At 52.5% G+C, this 19,239-nt stretch overlaps 1 protein-coding gene across 1 annotated transcript in view; it reads right to left on the bottom strand.

Annotated features, from left to right (window-relative positions):
• mindy4 (MINDY lysine 48 deubiquitinase 4) overlaps positions 1 to 18,593 on the bottom strand; it is a 210,121-nt gene extending 191,528 nt beyond the window's left edge. Inside the window, exon 1 of the mRNA XM_055649066.1 lies at positions 18,438 to 18,593. Within this exon, the coding sequence (XP_055505041.1) occupies positions 18,438 to 18,500 (63 nt within the window). The 5' untranslated portion in view covers positions 18,501 to 18,593. The remainder of the gene's footprint in view (positions 1 to 18,437) is intronic.
• Positions 18,594 to 19,239: the final 646 nt, after the last annotated feature.

Below are 19,239 nucleotides of genomic sequence, written 5' to 3'. Positions count from 1 at the left end.
AGAGGGGAGAGAGGGGTGGGGAGAGGGAGTGTAAGGGGGGGCAGAGAGGGAGCGGGGGGCAGAGAGGGGGGTAGAGTTTGAGGGGTGGGGGGCCATGTCATCACAAGGAGGGCTGGTTCCCCAATGCAATACTCCCTTGCTCCCGGCAGCAAAATGCACCCATCCCCTACCCGTTGCCCCCACGGGAGGCACGGGGAGTAGAGAGGGAGCGTGAGGGGGACAGAGAGGGAGGGGGTAGAGTTTGAGGGGTGGGTGGGGGGGGCGCGTTATCAAAGGGGAGGGCTATTTCCGGAAGGCAATAATCCCTTGCCACTGGCTACCTCGCTGCAGGCGGCAGGCAGGGCCAGAGACGGGGGGGGGGGGGGGGGGGGGGGGGGGGGGGGGGGTGGGGGGGGGGGGGGTGGGGGGGGGGGGGGGGGGGGGGGGTGACTTCACTCAAGCAAGAAGACAGCGGGGGTTTTTTTTTTTCCATAGGTCTTTCATATTTGTGAACACCCGGGGTGGGCTTGCGAACGACGCGTCCGGGCGACGTCACTTGCAGCGCGTGAACACAGCGTGCAGCCATGGTGACGTGATCACATCATCAACCAACGTTTTATTTTCTAAGTTATAGCAGATTTTTGAAATTTTTGATTCATAACTTGAGAAATAATGCATGAATTTTTCAGATGAGGCACTTTCAGAGTCCACGGGATAAATCTCTATCGGAATATGAAAAAATGCTACCGTTGGGGCGTCGTTCTTTCGAGCAGATGTGATTACACCCACCCACACACTTCCAAGATCAGAGTTTTAAGTATATAATAAGATATGATGTGCAAGGCAAGTTATTTTTTTACACGCGGGTCGGTGGGTGCCTGCAAGACTTTGCCAGGGGTGGTGGTATACTCAGATATGATTGCAGCATTTAAGAAGCCTTTAGATCGGCATGAATATTTAAGGAATGGAGGATCATGTGCAAACAAATGAGATTAGATTATTTTGGCATCATGCTTGGCAGATATTGTGGGCCGAATGGCATGTTCCTGTGTTGTACTTTTCTAGATGATGATGTACAAGTACACGCTCCAAGTCAGCTCTTTCATTGAAGCACAGAGAGCATTAGCCTTGTAAAAAATGTGTTTTCTGAACATTATTAAATGTGAATATATATCTGAATGCACATCTGAACATATATGACAATAATAATGTTCTATCTGAAGAAGGGTCCCGACTCAAAACGTCACCTATCCAAGTTCTCCAGAGATGCTACTTGATCCACTGTGTCTCGACCCGAAACGTCGCCTATTCCTTCGCTCCATGGATACTGCCTCACCTCTCCAGCTTTTTTGTCCAACTTCAATTTTTCCAGCATCTGCAGTTCTCTCTTAAACACTGAGTTACTCCAGCACTTTGTGTCCTTTCGCACAAAGCAGTGTTTGTCCATCAACCAGCCCTGACAAGATAGGTCCATGAACAAGACCTTGGAAAATGTTGCCACTTTCCAAATCTCAGGAGCCAGCTCTCATCTGTGGCAGGTATCAATGCTGAAATTCATCACTTTAGTTTGCCAAAACAGCCTTTTTTATCCTTTTAAATTTGAAGACGTCACCTAGCAATGTTCTCCAGAGATGCTGCCTGACCCGCTGAGTTACCCCAGCACTTTGTGTCCTTCCGTAAGCTAGGGTACTGCAGGCCCGTATGAAGATTTTCAGAAAGGCGGGTGGCATGACAGCATTACAAATGTGTGTGGAGGGGAGGGGGGAGGGAGGGGGGGGGAGAGAGAGGGAGAGAGAGAGAGAAAGGGGGAGGGGGAGGGAGAAGGGGGAGGGGGGGAGGGGGGGGGAGAGGAGAGGGGGGGGAGAGGAGAGGGGGGGGAGAGAGGAGAGGGGGGAGAGGAGAGGGGGGAGAGGAGCGGGGGGAGAGGAGAGGGGGGAGAGGGAGGGGGGGGAGAGGAGAGGGGGGGGAGAGGAGAGGGGGGGGAGGGAGGGGGAGAGGGGAAGGGGGGGAGAGGAGAGGGGGGGGAGAGGGAGAGGGGGGGAGAGGAGAGGGGGGGAGGGAGAGGAGAGGAGAGGGGGAAGGAGAGGAAGGAGAGGGGGGGGAGGAGGGAGGAGAGGGGGGGAGAGGAGGGGGGAGAGGAGAGGGGGGGGGGGGAGAGAGGAGGGGGGGAGAGAGGAGGGGAGGGGAGAGGGGGGAGGGAGGGGGGGAGAGGGGGAGAGAGGGGGGAGAGAGAGGGGGGAGAGAGGGGGGAGAGGGGGGGAGAGAGGGGGGAGAGAGGAGAGGGGGGGGGGAGAGGAGAGGGGGGCGGAGAGAGGGGGGGGGAGGGGGGGAGGGGAGAGGAGGGGAGGGGGAAGGGGGGAGAGGGGGAGAGGGGGAGAGGAGAGGGGGGGAGAGGAGAGGGGGGGAGAGGAGAGGGGGGAGAGGAGGAGGGGGGGAGAGGAGAGGGGGGGAGAGGAGAGGGGGGGAGAGGAGAGGGGGGAGCGGAGAGGGGGGGGAGAGGAGAGAGGGGGGGAGAGGGGGGGGGAGAGGAGAGGGGGGAGAGGGAGAGGGGGGGAGAGGAGAGGGGGGGAGAGGAGAGGGGGGGAGAGCGGAGGAGAAGGGGGGAGAGGAGAGGGGGGAGAGGAGAGGAGGGGGGAGAGGAGGGGGGAGGAGGAGAGGAGAGGGGGAGAGGAGAGGGGGGAGAGGAGAGGGGGGAGAGGAGAGGGGGGAGAGGAGAGGGGGGAGAGAGAGAGAGGAGATAAGGGAGGGGGGAGAGAGGAGGGGGGGAGAGAGAGGGGGGGGGGGAGGGGGGAGAGGGAGAGAGGGGAGGGGGGGAGAGGAGGGGGGAGAGGAGGGGGGAGAGGAGGGGGGGAGAGAAGAGAGGAGGGGGGACCCAGGAGAGAGGGGGGAGAGGAGAGGGGGGGCGAGGAGAGGGAGGAGAGAGGAGAGGGGGGAGAGGAGGGGGAGGGGGGGAGAGGAGAGGGGGGAGGAGATGTGGGGAGAGGGGGGAGAGAGGAGGGGGAGAGAAGAGGGGGGGAGAGGGGAGAGGAGAGATGGAGGGGGGGGGGAGAGGAGGGGGGAGGGGGAAGAGGAGAGGGGGAAGAGGAGAGGAGGGGAGAAGAGAGGGGAGGAGGGAGGGGGAGAGGGGGGGAGAGAGAGAGGGAGGAGGAGGGAGGGAGAGAGGGGGAGGGGGGGAGAGAGAGGAGGGGGGGAGAGGAGGGGGGGGAGAGGAGGGGGGAGAGGAGGGGGGAGAGGAGAGGGGGAGAGAGGAGGGGGGAGAGAGGAGGGGGGAGGAGAGGAGGGGGGGAGAGGAGGGGGGGGGAGGAGAGGGGGGAGAGGAGAGGGAGGAGAGGAGGAGAGGGGAGAGGGGAGGGGGGGGGAGGAGAGAGGGGGAGGGGGAGGGGGGAGAGGAGGGGGAGAGGAGAGAGGGGGGGAGAGAAGAGGGGGGGAGAGGAGGGGGGGAAGAGGAGAGGGGGAAGAGGAGACGAGGGGGAGAAGAGAGGGGGGAGAAGAGAGGAGAGGGAGGAGGGGAGAGAGGAGGAGGGAGAGAGGAGAGGGGGGGGGGGGAGAGAGGGGGGGAGAGGAGGGGGGAGAGGAGGGGGGAGAGGAGGGGGGAGAGGAGGGGGGGAGAGGAGGGGGGAGAGAGGAGGGGGGGACAGGAGGGGGGGAGAGGAGGGGGGGAGGAGGAGAGGGGGGACAGGGAGAGGGGGGAGAGGAGAGGGGAGAGAGGGGGGGGGAGGGAGAGGGGGGAGAGGAGAGGAGAGGGGAGGGGAGAGGACGAGGGGGGGAGAGGAGAGGGGGGAGAGAGGAGAGGGGGGCGAGGAGAGGAGCGGGGGGAGAGGGGAGGGGAGACGAGGAGGGAGAGGGGAGAGGGAGTGGGGAGGGGAGAGGAGTGGGGGAGGGGAGAGGGGGAGGAAAGGGGGGGGAGGAGAGGAAAGGGGGGGAGGGAAAGGGGGGGTAGAACCTAAAAGGGGGGGAGGGGCGGGGAGGGGGGGAGGGGGGGGGGGGGCAGGGGGGAGGGGGGGGAGGGGGAGAGAGGAGGGGGGGGAGGGGGGGGGGGGGGGAGGGAGAGGGGGGGAGAGGGAGGGGGGAAGAAGAGGGGAGGGGGGGAGAGGGGGGGGGGGGGAAGAGGGGAGGGGGGGAGAGGGGAGGGGGGGGGAGGGGGGGGAGGGGGGGAGAGAGAAGGGGGGAGGGAGAGGGGTGGGAAAGAGGAGAGGAGAAAAGAGAGGAGGGGGGGAGAGAGGAGGGGGGAGGAAGAGGGAGGGGGAGAGGAGAGGGGGGAGAGGGCCGGGAGGGGGGGAGAGGAGGGGGGGAGAGGAGGGGGGGAGAGGAGGAGGGGGGGGAGGAGGGGGGGGGGGGGGGGGAGGGGGGGGGGGGGGGGGGGGGGGGGGGGGGGGGGGGGGGGAAGGGGGGGGGGGGGGGGGGGGGAGAGGGAAGGAGAGGGGAGAAGGGAGGGGAGGGAAGGGTAGGAGAGGAGAGGGGGGAGAGGAGGGGGGGGAGGAGAGGGGGAGAGGAGGGGGGGAGAGAGGGGGAGGGAGGGGGATGGAGAGGAGAGGGGGGAGAGGAGAGGGGGGAGAGGAGAGGGGGGAGAGGAGGAGGGGGGGAGAGGAGAGGGGGGAGAGGAGAGAGGGGGGAGAGGAGAGAGGGGGGGAGAGGAGAGGGGGGGGGAGGAGAGGAGAGGGGAGAGGAGAGGAGGGGAGAGGAGAGGGGGGGGAGAGGAGAGGGGGGGAGAGGAGAGGGGGGAGAGGAGAGGGGAGAGGAGAGGAGTGGGAGGGGGGGAGGGGGAGGAAAGGAAAGTGGGGGGGGGGGAGAGGAAAGGGGGGGGGGAGAAGAGAACCTTTAAAAAACATTTTAGAATCAAAAAAGACCACATTCTGCAAGCATTTTGTAGAACCAAAAGAGACACTTTTTGCAAATATTTTAGAACCAATAAACACTTTTTGCAAACATTTTAGAACCAATAGACACATTCTGCAAGTGTTTTAGAAACACTAAGGACACTTACATTTGAGAGTGGACATGTGTTCAGTGTTATTCACAGCTCAGAGAAACGTGACCCTCTGCCTTCCTCCAGCTTGCAGACACTGATTGAGGCACACCACTTCCTGGTTTTATAGTCCCTCCCCCCCTGCCGCCAGCAGGGGCAGCAGAGAGAATGGGGAATTTTGTAAAATCATTAATATCTCTGTCATTTTTCATCGACGGGAAAAATCCTCGGCACACATACGGCGGAGGGGGACTCTGAGCAAGGTGGCCAAAAATGAATGCCGTAGGTGGCGGCGTTCTCTCGGAAAACGCAGCACAGATGGCCAAAATCGGTCAAGAACAGACTTTTAGTAATATAGATGTGCGCATAGCGCACATCACGAGCATGAAGCCCCTCGCGGCCGGGGTTTTAGATTCTCTGTTGCATTCTGAGCATTTTTGCACCAAATTTATGACCAAAATTTCAGAAATAATTTTGGCGGAGTCAAGATTAATGAGTGGGTGGAATGGGATGATATTGGTCATTTTTTAAAATCAAGAATTGTTGTCCTTGGTTTAATAATCAAGTTGTACTGTTGTAAAATGTTATGTAAAATGTTATAAAGGAGCATGCAAAAATGCAAATAAATTACTGTAAGTTGTTGCAGTAAAGAAAACCTTTTTTTAGAAAATGTTTCATGTTGATTTGATTGCCTGTTACTGTTAGACTGTGTTAGTGCATGTAGTGCACCTTTAATGGTCCTCCTGACATAACAACTTCACATCACATCAATTTCAACATGGAATAGTGATGCGAATACAACATTTAGTTCGACTCCAATTTCCATCATGAAAATCGACGTCAAACTAAATGGTGCATTTACATTACTATGATCACTTTCAAACTAAGCTATTTTACTGTCATATTATAACAAATTCTAGTTCCATGATGACTCATAAACAAGATCGCAAATCACATTGTGAATTCTCAAACATAATGTGATTGTGAATAATTGCAGAGCTGCCAAGTTTCACCGAGCATTTTCGTATTTTGATGGCTGAAAATAAGTATTTTGTTGGGGAAATCGGTATTTCTCACATAAATGCAATGGAATGTACTACAGGTACACAGAAACTGGATTATTGAAATGTGAATTTGCATGCAACCTCATGTATTCTCAAATATCATTATGGAATACTGAAAATCAGTACTACTGAATCGTGAAACCATTTTTGAAATGTGAATTTATAATTCTTGATTTTGATTCCATAACATAAAAATATATAATATACATAAATTTCACAATTCATCATATAGTTTATCAAACAATCAAACATGCTGGCATTATGCTGCATAATCATTCAGGTGCTCTTGGATGTATATTGCCATTTACCCCTACTACTAATGCAAAGGCATTTGTTGGCCTAAGCCTATATGCCATTCCTGGTTCCACGAATATAGCACGTCAGACCAATTTATCTAGCATGGCAGTCCTCAGTTTGTTAATGCTGTCAGAGCATGTGTCGTTCCGCTTCTACCTCTTCTTGCAGTGCCAAGTTTGGTCTCAGGAAGTGTGACTTTATCTTTAATGGCAGTCCTCAGTTCGTTAACGCTGTCCAAGGCCTGTGTCATTCCGCAGCTAGTACACTGATGTAGGTTGTGAGGGGATTAACAGACAGTTCAGGGTTCCTCTCACAGACTTTGGCAGACCAGCATATATTGCCATTTAGCCTTAAATCACATTTTCCAGTTCCATTTTCCAAGAATGTAACTGTGCAAACCTAGTCACCACTTTGCCTAAGTCATGGGCAAAGTCATAGTGAATGTACATTAATAGACAATAGACAATAGGTGCAGGAGTAGGCCATTCGGCCCTTCGAGCCAGCACCGTCATTCAATGTGATCATTGCTGATCATCCCCAATCAGTACCCCGTTCCTGCCTTCTCCCCATATCCCCTGACTCCGCTATTTTTAAGAGCCCTATCTAGCTCTCTCTTGAAAGCATCCAGAGAACCTGCCTCCACCGCCCTACGAGGCAGAGAATTCTACAGACTCACCACTCTCTGAGAAAAAGTGTTTCTTTGTCTCCGTTCTAAATGGCTTACTCCTTATTCTTAAACTGTGGCCCCTAGTTCTGGACTCCCCCAACATCGGGAACATATTTCCTGCCTCTAGCGTGTCCAAACCATTAACATGAGATCCCCTCTCATCCTTCTAAACTCCAGAGTGTACAAGCCCAGCTGCTCCATTCTCTCAGCATATGACAGTCCCGCCATCCCGGGTGATTTCCTTGTAAATCTACGCTGCATTCCCTCAATAGCAAGAATGTCCTTCCTCAAATTAGGGGACCAAAACTGCACACAATACTCCAGGAGTGGTCTCACTGGGGCTCTGTACAACTGCAGAAGGACCTCTTTGCTCCTATATTAGATTCCTCTTGTTATAAAGGCCAACATGCCATTTGTTTTCTTCACTGCCTGCTGTACCTGCATGCTTACTTTCATAGACTGATGCCTTGCGGTACCCCACTAGTCACTGCCTGCCATTCTGAAAGTGACCTGTTAATCCCTACTCTTTGTTTCCTGTCTGCCAACCACTCCTCTATCCATGTCAGCACTCTACCCCCAATACCATGTGCCCTAACTTTGCCCACTAATCTCCTATGTGGGACCTTATGAAATGCTTTCTGAAAGTCCAGGTACACTACATCCACTGGCTCTCCCTTGTCCATTTACCTAGATACATCTTCAAAAAATTCCAAAAGATTAGTAAAGCATGATTTTCCCTTCGTATATCCATGCTGACTCGGACCAATCCTGTTACTGCTACCCAAATGTTCGGCTATCTCATCTTTTATAATTGACTCCAGCATCTTCCCCACCACCGATGTCAGGCTAACTGGTCTATAATTCCCTGTTTTCTTTCTCCCACCTTTCTTAAAAAGCGGGATAACATTAGCTACCCTCCAATCCACAGGAACTGATCCTGAGCCTATAGAACATTGGAAAATTATCACCAATGCATCCACGATTTCTAGAGCCACTTCCTTAAGTACCATGGGATGCAGACCATCAGGCCCTGGGGATTTATCAGCCTTCAGTCCCATCAGTCTATCCAACACCATTTCCTGCCTAATGTGAATTTCCTTCAGTTCCTGCCACCCCACATCTTCTGGTCACTACTATATCAGGAAGATTGTTTGTATGTTCCTTAGTGAAGACGGATTCAAAGTACCTGTTCAACTCATCTGCCATTTCCTTATTCCCCATAATAAATTCACCTTTTTCGGTCTTCAAGAGACACAAAGGAGGTGGGAAGGAAGGAAGGTCAGCGCTCCTCGGACAACACCGGATTCATCGCCCCGCTGCCTTGGCCGTCCCTCTCCACCTCTAGGTGCTGCCGCCAAAGGGGGAGGCAGTTGGGATCTCTTCGCCACAGCCTCCCCTCCGTAGTGGCACACAGCAACCATCGCCGCTGCTGCTGCTGTTTCATGAGGCCCAACATTCGCTCCGACCCTCGGTCACCCTGCACTACAGCCTCCGCCACCGCCGACAAAACCAAGGGGAGGAGGAACCGGCAGGGAGGGGGGGCAGGCGAGGGGCCAGCGGGGCGGGGACCGGCAGTGGTGGGCAAGGGAAGGGTGCCGGGGGAGGGGGGGGCGTCGACCCGGCCGAAGCAGCACCTGGTGCCGGGTCACGGCCGCTGCCAGCACTGTTCAGAGTCAGTCCTTCCACCTTCCCGCCCGGCGACGGGAGAACCGTCTCCCGGACCACCCGCCGGCAGCGGACCCGCTCCATGGCCGCCAGGTTGGCCGACGGCGAGGCTCCGACGCCACGGATGGAGGCGACACACCGTGCTGGGATACACTGCAGCCCCGGCATGGAGAAGCGGGCACTCTTTTTTCCCCCAAAATCATCCCTCGGGTCGGATTGGACCATTCGCGGGTAGTTTAACACCCCCGATAAACAAACAGACAGATTACCCCTCCCGCAACGCAATATATCACAGTCCCACTCACCCAAACTAGGCCCAGAGCGTCGAGGCGATGCATTGAAAATGGCGGCGTCTAATCCCGCCCACTGCGCACGCGCGGAGAGACGGAGTCACTTTACGTCGCTACCACGTCACCAACTTCTCCGAACTGCTCAGGTCGCAAATATTTTTTTTCAAATCATCCCGCGGGAAGGAACCGGACTTTCCCGAATTGCGGTCCAATTTTTTTTCCCTCGGGATTTGCTTTTATTCTGGAAAAAGGGGGGGGGGGGGGTGCAACCGCACCCAACGCACCCCCCTCTTCAGACGGCCATGTACTGTCCAATTCACCACTAACCCATTGTGGACATTTGACTTTATCCATGGAACTGATGTGCTACAATGCTGAGAACAATATTCTCCACTCTGTATCTTCACCTTTGCTCTACCTATTATACTTGAGTTCAGCTTGATTGTATTTATGAATGGTTTATCTGATCTGTCTAGATAGCATATAACACACAGCTTTTCACTGTACCTCAGTACACGTGACAATAATAAACATCAACATAAATCTCTGGGTCTCGACCTAAACATCATCCATTCGTTCTCTCCAGAGATGCTGCCTATCACCCGCTGAGTTACTCCAGCATTTTGGGTCCACCCTTGGTTTAAACCAGCATCTGCAGTACCTTCATACACATCAACATAAATATTTTGCCCCATATGTGGCAAAATTTGCAAGTTCCGCATTGACCACGTCAGCTGCCTCAGATGGGAAGAAGAATCCAGCCATTCCAAATACTAGGCACTGCTTCAGATAATTTGCCACCCTAGTTTCGAATTGAACAAAATCATTTTCAACATTTGTCCAAGCCTACCATCCCAAAGACATGCAGATTTGTAGATTATTTGGCCTCTAAACTGCCCCTAGTGTGTAGGAATTGGGTGAGAAAGCGGTATAACAGAACCATAACAACATTGAAAAGTCATTGGGATAGGCTCTTGGATAGTAAAGGTTTAAAGGGATATGGACCTAATGCAAGCAAGTGGGACTAATATGGATGGGGCATCAAGTTGGGCCAATGAGCCCGTTTCTGTGCTACATAACTTTATAATTCTGTAACTAGTGTGAATGGCTGATGGATGGTTGGGAGTGGACGAGATTATTGTTACATGCATGGAAGTACTGTGAAAAGCATTTTGTTGCGTGCTATCCAGTCAGTGGAAAGACTATACTGGATTATAATCGAGATATCCAGTGTACAGATAGATAACATTTTGTGTAAGATAAAGTCCAGTAAAGTCCGATTAAATATGGTCCAAGGGTCTCCAATTACCTCCAATCACCCAAATATTCATCAATCATTAATCAACCTTTTCCCATAACACATGACATTAAAATAACCAGCTCCGTCAATGACAGCTCAACATACGGATCAAGATAAAACTATTCTTGTACAGCCATAAATTCATCCTCCACACTATTACTGCTCAATGGATATGCTCAGTCGCTAAGTAAATTAGAGTCCCTTGTGGCCGTTGTAGTACACTTTCACATGTAATCTCTGATATACATATTATACTCTGCAGTGCCAGAACTGCTTGGAGGCTAAAACACACGCTCCTCCCCCTCTAATCAACCCATTCAGCTCCTTGGCATGTCTTCACTGATTCATAGGTTCATAACTGATAGCAGCAGAATTAGGCCTGTCGTCCCATCGTCTACTCCAACATTCAATAATGGCTGATCTATCCCGCCCTGTTAATCCTATTCTCCTGCCTTCTCCCCATAACCCCTGCCTCCTGCACTAATCAAGAATCTATTTCTCTCTGCATTAATAATATCAATTCCACAGCCTGAGGCAATGAATTCCAGATTCACCACCCTATGACTTCAGAAATTCCTCATCTTCTTCCTAAAGGAACATCCTTTTATTCTGAGGCTAAAACCTCTGGTCTTAGACTCTCCCACTAGTGGAAACATCCTCTCCATCCAGGCCTTATCCACTACTACTGTATCTACAACTTGACGTTCCTAGCCAAGAGCCTTCATCTCTCTTGCCTTTATCCCACTCTTCAAATTAAAGCTACCTGCGTCTCTTTCATTCTCTTTTAAATCTCCAGCCTTGGTCACTATGCAACTGCATCGCTGCAATGGCTTGATACTGCAGCCGTTTATTTCTATTCATGTCATTAATTCTTATTCTGTATGCTGCCTGCATTCAGATGAAGAGCCTTCGGTTTTAACCATCTTTGCCTGCTCTGACGCTAATTGGCAGTATCCTCACTGGCTCCTGAGCTCCTGTCTTCCTGACGACTACAGTTAACCTATGCAATTTGCTAATCATGCACCACTAATTTCTCCTTTCTCTTAATGCCCACTCACCAGAGCCCACACACTGACCACTCCCAGTTTACCTTCTAGTTTTAGAGTTGCAGCATGGAAGCAGACCCTCTTGCCCACGCAAACCATCTGTATTATCCCAATTTCTCATCCGCTCCCTACACACTAGGGGCAATTTAGAGGCTAATTATTGTTGTATTTGCTTATAAATGCAACAATTACTGCATGTCAAAGCCTTTAGCTTTGTGATACAGCATGGAAACAGGCCTTTCGGCCCACCAAGTCCATGCGTTCAAAGGAGAACGTGCAAACTTCACACAGGCAGCATCCTAGGTCAGGACCGAAGCTGGGTCTTGGCACTGTGAGGCAGCAGCTCTACCAGGTGCCCAACCTTAATTATTTAGTTATCGATTCCCTAATGCCCCTGTCCCACTTAGGAAACCTGAACGGAAACCTCTGGAGACTTTGCGCCCCACCCAAGGTTTCCGTGCAGTTCCCGGAGGTTTTTGTCAGTCTCCCAACCTGCTTCCACAACCTGCAACCTCCGGCAACCACCTGCAACCTCCAGGAACCGCACGGAAACCTTGGGTGGGACGCAAAGTCTCCAGAGGTTTCCGTTCAAGTTTCCTAAGTGGGACAGGGGCATAAGATATTGGTCCCTGTTCAATTCAAGTCAAGTGATGTGCATCTAAGCTAAAAAGCTCCCTCGCTACCCAGCGTACTAATGATCAATCAAAAAAATTCTCACACATCAACCTATAAGCCAAATATTAATTTCTCTGCTCATCTTTATCTTGCAGCTGTTTGCATGTAGCTCAGGTGGACTGGAAATGTTCTTGTTTTTTTTTTTAATGTGGACCATAGCTGTTCATGTCCTTTAGGCAGAAACTAATTTTCCGTATCTGTTTGTCTCCTGTATTGGCTTAAATGAAGACTACTGATTTAACCACTGATTTACAGTGACTAGAGATGTCAAATTGTTTATTGCACTGGATTGCTGGAAGTTTAAAAATCAATGTTTTAGGAAATGTATGCACCGACAGATTTTTTTGGTTGATGTGGCCAACTCTCAGTCTTGCCCAGAACATAGAAAAGGTTTATTATCTCACATGATTAAGCCTAATAGTTTAGGACGGCACAATGGCACAGTTGGTAGAGTTGTCGTCTCACAGCACCAGTCCCGGGTTAATTGTGTACGAAGGAACAACACATGCTGGTTTACACCAAAGATAGACACAAAATGCTGGAGTAGCTCAGCATGCAGCATCTCTGGAGAAAAGGAATAGATGACATTTCAGGTTGGAACCCTTCTTCAGACTGATTATTTCCTGAATTTGGATGCTGTCTGTGTGGAGTTTACATGCTCACACTGTGATCGTATGGATTTTCTCTGGGTGCTCGGGTTTCCTCCCACATCCCAAAGACGTGCGGGTTTATAGGTTGATTGGCCTTTGTAAATTGCTCTTAATGTATTGGCAGTGGGTGTGAAAGTGGGATAACATAGAACTAGTGTGAACAGATGATCGATGGTCAGCGTGGACTTGGTGGGCTGAAGAGCCTTTTTCCATGCTGTTTCAAGTAATCAAGTGTGGAGGAGTCAAGAAAATTGCCTTTAATATTTCAGTATGCAGAACCAATGAACTGAAGATGCTGGTTTTCAACAAAAAAAAATGCTAGAGTCAGCCAGTCAGTCAGCATATCTGGGGAACATGGATAAATGATGTTTCGGTTTGAGACTTCGTCAGTCTGAATTAGGGTCCCAAGCCGAAACGTTACCTGTCCATATTCTCCAGATATGCCTTTAATATTTCAGTCCTGCTTTCTATTAAAACGAAAAGCCACAAAACCCCTTTATATTCCTGGTACATGCCAAGCTGTGTTTACAGAATATACATAAAGTCTGCCTGTCAGTGAACAGCCAATAAGGAAGTTATTTCCCATCTCAGTGCTTGCTGCTGATGTTATTCCTCATTACTGAGCCTGTAAGCTCAAGATAAAGATAAATCACAGGCACACATTTCATTCCAACCCTGGGCCATCAACACACCAAATGCACAAGGAACCCACTGGGTTCTCTGAACATCTCCATATAATTGACAATCCGAGCCTTCAGTGGAAATAGACAATCGTAGAACATACCTGCCTTAACCAATGACCTTGGCTTGATTACCCCCCTCGTTTGTTCCCCTCTTCTCCTCGTGCCCCATTCTGGGGCACACCCATTTCTCCCACTATCCTGCCTTCCGTTCCCCCTCCCCACCATCCTCTTCCACCTATATCACTGTCATCTCTTGCCTTTGGCGGCGTCCATGTCGCGGGGCTGGAAACTGGAAGTATCCTGAGCTACTTCTGCTACCACCATCATCTATTGCAACAAGCGATGGCTCCTACTGATTGTCGCCCGGAAGCTTGCGTCCTTTTCAGGACGGACGATGACAGCGATGTCAACATTTGAAACATAGAATTGGACACGAAAGAAGAAGAAGAAGTCCACCCACCTGCAAATAAATCCACCCCTTCAACTGTATCCACCTATCACTTGCCAGGCTTGGTCCCATCCCAGCCTCTTTTCCAATAGTTTCCCCCTCCCTCCACTACAGTCAGTCTGAAGAAAGGTGCCGACCCAAAACGCCACCTATCCATATCCTCCATAAATGCTGCCTGACCCACTGAGTTACTCCTGCCCTTTATGTTTTTCCTAGTTTGATTATTTTTTGAAAGGTAAATCTGGTTTTTCTTAGTTTACTCTGTTTTTCCCCTCAGAAAAAGAACACAAAGTGCTGGGGTCAGGCAGCATCTCTGGAAAATATGGATAGGTGACTTTTCAGATTGTTGACCATCTCTAATGTTTTTACCCGTTCCAAATCTTTTACCATCAGCAGCATGGTGGGCAATTTATTGGAGTAGTATCCATGCTGCCTCCTCATTCCTCACCAAACACAGTGATTGAGCTGTCACCTAGCCCACAACTAATGTACCATTGTGGCTCCATCTTTCCTTGAATATTGTTATTTTTTGCATATCTTTCATTCATTTGTTCTATATCTCTCTATATATCACCGTCTATATCTATCATTTCTTCCCCCCCCCCCCCCCCCCCCCCGACTCTCAGTCTGAAGATGGGTCTCGACCCAAAATGTCACCTCTTCCTTTTCTCCAGTGATGCTGCCTGACCGCTGAGTTACTCCAGTTTTTTGTATCTATTACAGTGATATGGCTGTGTTTAAGAAGGAACTGCAGATGCTCGAAAATCGAAGGTACATAGTGATCTGGCTGCTTTGATCACAATCTATTTTACTATGCTCAAGCACTTGTTAATCCAGGAGAAGAAGGCCATTCAGAATCAGAACCCTCTGAAGGCCTTTCCACCTCTCAATATTCTGCCTAACCCCTCATTATGTCCACAAACTGGTCATACAACACCTGCTTCAACTCCTCACCCTGGCTCTATCCCAGCCATGGGCCTGGTCTATCACTGTATCCCTCTCCCAAACATTGCCCCCTTCAATCTGTGCCCAATCCAGTCCTGCAACCACAACCCACCTTATCCATCCCTCCCCACTCAGTGCTAGACTGGGAAGGCGATACTAAGGCTCTCATTTTACAAATCATGGATCATAGACCCTGGACTCCCGCGCTACTCCCCCTTGCAGTACACATTCTGTCCCCCCCCCCCACCACCCCCACCCCCCCCCCCAATACCCCCGTACCCCCCCCCCCCCCCCCCCCCACCCACTCTTGACGTGTGTTCTCTCCCTTGGTGCACATCCTTTTCGAAATGCAATCTTCCCCACCCCCTGCACAGGCACCGCCCCAGCCCCACAGTCCCCACCCTTCCCCTAGAAGCCCCTCCTTGACCCACAGTCCCCGTCACCTCCATCCCCACCTCCTCCCTCCCTCCTCTTGCCCGACCACAGCATCCACACAGACCCCACTCCCTCTCCTCAATGGACTCCTTCCCCTTTCTTATCTCCCTCACCCATAGGACCTGCCCCCTCCCTCCCCTCCCTACACACACCACCACCCCTCCTTGCACGCCTCACCCACTCCCAGAAATACTAGGGGACCATGGATCCAGTGCGAGGGAGGAACTGAAGGGAATCCACATTAGTCAGGAAATGGTGTTAGGTAACTGTTGGGACTGAAGGCAGATAAATCCCCAGGGCCTGATGGTCTGCATGCCAGAGTGCTCAAGGAGGTGGCCCTAGAAATCGTGGATGCATTGGTGATCATTTTTCAATGTTCTCTCGACTCTGGATCAGTTCCTGTGGACTGGAGGGTAGCCAATGTAACTCCACTTTTTAAGAAAAGATGGAGAGAAAAAACAGGGAATTATAGACCAGTTACCCAGGGGGTAGATGCTCGAGTCGATTATTAAAGATGTAATAGCAGCACATTTGGAAAGCAGTGACAGGATCAGTCAAAGTCAGCATGGATTTATGAAGGGGAGATCATACTTGACTAATCTGGAATTTTTTGAGGATGTAACAAGTAGAATGGATAAGGGAGAGCAGCGGATGTGGTGTATCTGGACTTTCAAAAAGCCTTTGACAAGGTCCCACACAAGAGATTAGTGTGCACAACTAGAGCACATGGTATTGTGGGTAGGGTATTGACATGGATAGAGAACTGGTTGGCAGCCAGGAAGCAGAGTAAGAATTAACAGGGCCTTTACAGAATGGCAGGTAGTGACTAGTGGGGTGCCGCAAGGCTCAGTGCTGAGACCACAATTATTTACAATATATATTAACGATTTAGACAAGGGAATTAAATGTAACATCTCCAAGCTTGCGGATGACACAAAGCTCGGTGGCAGTGTGAGCTGCAATGAGGATGCTATGTGGCTGCAAGGTGACTTGGATAGGTTGGGTGAGTGGGAAGATGCATGGCATATGCAGTATAATGTGAATAAATGTTAGGTTATCCACTTTGGTGGCACAAACAGGAAAGCAGATTATTATCTGAATGATGTCAGGTTAGGAAAAGGGGAGGTGCAACGAAACCTGGTTATCCTTATACATCAGTCACTGATAGTAAGCATGCAGGTACAGCAGGCAGTGAAGAGAGCTAATGGCATGTTGGCCTTCATTGCGAGAGGATTTGAGTTTAGGAGCAAGGAGGTCCTACTGTAGTTGTACTCACCTGGAGTACTGTGTGCAATTTTGGTCTCCCAATTTGAGGAAGGACATTATTGCTATTAAGGGAGTGCAGCGTAGGTTCGCCAGATTAATTCCCAGGATGGTGGAACTGACATATGATGAAAGAATGGGTCGGCTGGGCTTGTATTCACTGGAATTTAGGAGGATGAGAGGTTATCTTATAGAAACAAATACAATTCTTAAAGGATTGGACAGGCTAGATACAGGAAAAATGTTTATGATGTTGGGTCACAGTTTAAGAATAAGGCATGGGTCATTTAGGACTGAGATGAAGAAATACTTTTTCACCCAGAAAGTTGTGAATCTGTGGAATTCTCTGCCACAGAAGGCAGTGAAGGCCAATTCACGGGATGTTTTCAAGAGTTAGATTTCTTAGGGCAAAAAGACTCAAGGGATATGGGGAAATAGCAGGAATCTGGTACTGGTTTTGGATGATCAGCCATCAGCCTGCACACATACCCCACCCCCTCCGTCCTCTGCCTTCAAGCCCCTCCATTCCACACGGTGCATCTTCCTCTTTCTCCAGTGCCAGAGCCCTCGCTCACAGACCTCCCCCCACCCCTCTTCACTCACACTCAACCCTCTCCACTCCACAGACACTGCCCCCACCGTTGATCCCACCCCTTCCCCAGACGCCACCACTCTAGTCACCCCCCCCTCTCCTTCCCTACTCCCCCTCTCCACCCACACTCCTCTCTCCGTTCCCCTTCCCCCAAATCCCCTCTGCTCATCTTCCTCCACTCTCCCCATCCTCCCCTTCCACACAGAGCACCCCTCTTCCTCCCACACTCCCCCTCCCTCTACCCCCACACCCCCCCCGCCCCAATCCTCTTCCTCCACTGCACACCCCCTCCCCGCCACGTCCTCATCCCACTCACAACCATCATGCCCACCCCTCCAGATCCCCCTCTCCTTCCCCACTCCCTCAACTCCCCTCCAAAACTCCCCTCTCCATACACACTTCCCTCTTCCACACTCCCCCTCTGCCTCCCACACACCCCCCTCCAAGCTTCCCCCTCTCCCTCCACACTTTCCCCTCTCCCCCACCCCCCCCTCTCTCCCACACACTCCCTCCTCTCCCCACACACCCCCCCCCTCCCTACACTGCCCCCTCACATCCCCTCTACGCGCCCTCCACTTATCCCCTCTCCCTCCACTACACTTCCTCATCCCACTCTCATCCTTCATGCCCACCCCTCCACAGAGCCCCTCTCTCCTGCCCACACTCTGCCTCCACCACACTTCCCTCCAAACGCACCCCCTCTCCCTTATACTCCCCCTCCCTCCCTCCCACCTCCCCCTCTCTCCCATCCCCCTCTCTCCCGCTACACCGTTCCATCCACACTACCCCCTTAGTCTCCCCTCTCCCTACACTCCCCCCTCCTCCACACTCCCCCCTGCCTCCACACGCCCCTTCTACCCTCCCACTCATCCTCTCGCCCCCACTCCTTCCTCATCCCACTCTCGTCCCTCATGCCCACCCCTCCAGAGCCCCCCTCTCCCTCCGCCACACTTCCCTCCACACTCCCCATCCACACTCTCCCTCCACACAGAGCCCCCCTCTCCCTCCACATTCCTCCTCTCCCTCCACACAGAGAGCCCCCCCTCTCCCTCCACATTCCTCCTCTCCTTCCACACTCCCCCTCTCCCTCCTCCACACCTCTCCCCCCTCTCCTCCTCCACCACACTCCCCCTCTCCCTCCTCCACCACACCCCCCTCTCCCTTGCCACTCCCCCTTGCCACTCCCCCTCCCATCCCTCCACACTCTCCCTCTCCCTCTCCCCACCACTCCCCCCTCCCCTCTCCCTCCACACTCCCCCACTCACACCACACTCCCCCTCCACCACTCCCCCTCTCCCTTGCCACTCCCCCTCCACACTCCCCCTCTCACTCCACCACTCCCCCTCTCCCCTCCCCACTCCCGTTCTCCCCACCTCCACACTCCCCCTCTCCCTCCACCACACTCTCCCTCTCCCTCCACACTCTCCCTCTCCTACACCATGTCTCTCGCCGCTGCGCCACAGCGCCTGTACCTTGCGGCTGAGATACTCCCGGACGAGTGCGGCGGCCGTCTCCTCCACGCTGCCGTTGTCCATGGCGGCGGCGGGTGCGGGTTGTGCGGGCGCCGCGTCTCCCTCCCTCTCCCGCCCTCGCCCTCGCGCCTCATTCAAACGGCCCCAGCGGCGGCCTCGAGCTGCGCCAACCGCCCGCGTCAACCCCCCGCCCACCGGCCTCACTAACTCGCTGCCCAAGCCCCGCCCTCGGCCCCCTGCCCATTGGCCAGCACCCCTCACGTCCCGTATCAACCCTCTCCCCATTGGATGCCCGGCACGTCAATCAACCCCCCCTCCCCCCCCTCCTCAACGTCAACCACGAAGTTCGGTTGCGCGTCCGTTTTCCGTTGCTGAGGGAAGCGCCTGAGTAGCAACGGCGGGGCCCACCGGCAGGTACTTAAAAGGGCAATGACCATGAAGATTAATTTTTGTATGAGAAGGAACTGCAAATGCTGGTTTAAACCGAACACAGATACAACATGCTGGAGTAACTCAGTGGGACAGGCAGCATCTCTGGAGAGAAGGTATGGGTGATGTTTCGGTTCCAGACCCTTCTTCACAATTTGCTGACTTGCATGAATTTGCTGGGCTGCATCAGATATTGTTGAACATAAAAGGCACAAAAAAAGCTGGATGAACTCAGCGGGTCAGGCAGCATGTCTGTCAGGGAGGAAGTTTGCAACCTGGCTTGCAAACTGAATCATTACCCATTCCTTCTCTCCGGAGATGCTGCCTGTCCCGCTGAGTTTGTATCTATCTTCAACAGTGTTTTGGTGAAAGA

This window comes from Leucoraja erinacea, chromosome 2, assembly GCF_028641065.1.
Source record: "Leucoraja erinacea ecotype New England chromosome 2, Leri_hhj_1, whole genome shotgun sequence".
Taxonomy (NCBI): Eukaryota; Metazoa; Chordata; class Chondrichthyes; order Rajiformes; family Rajidae; genus Leucoraja; species Leucoraja erinaceus.
The sequence above is the reverse complement of the archived record's forward strand: the minus strand, read 5'-3'. Positions and strand labels throughout refer to the sequence as shown.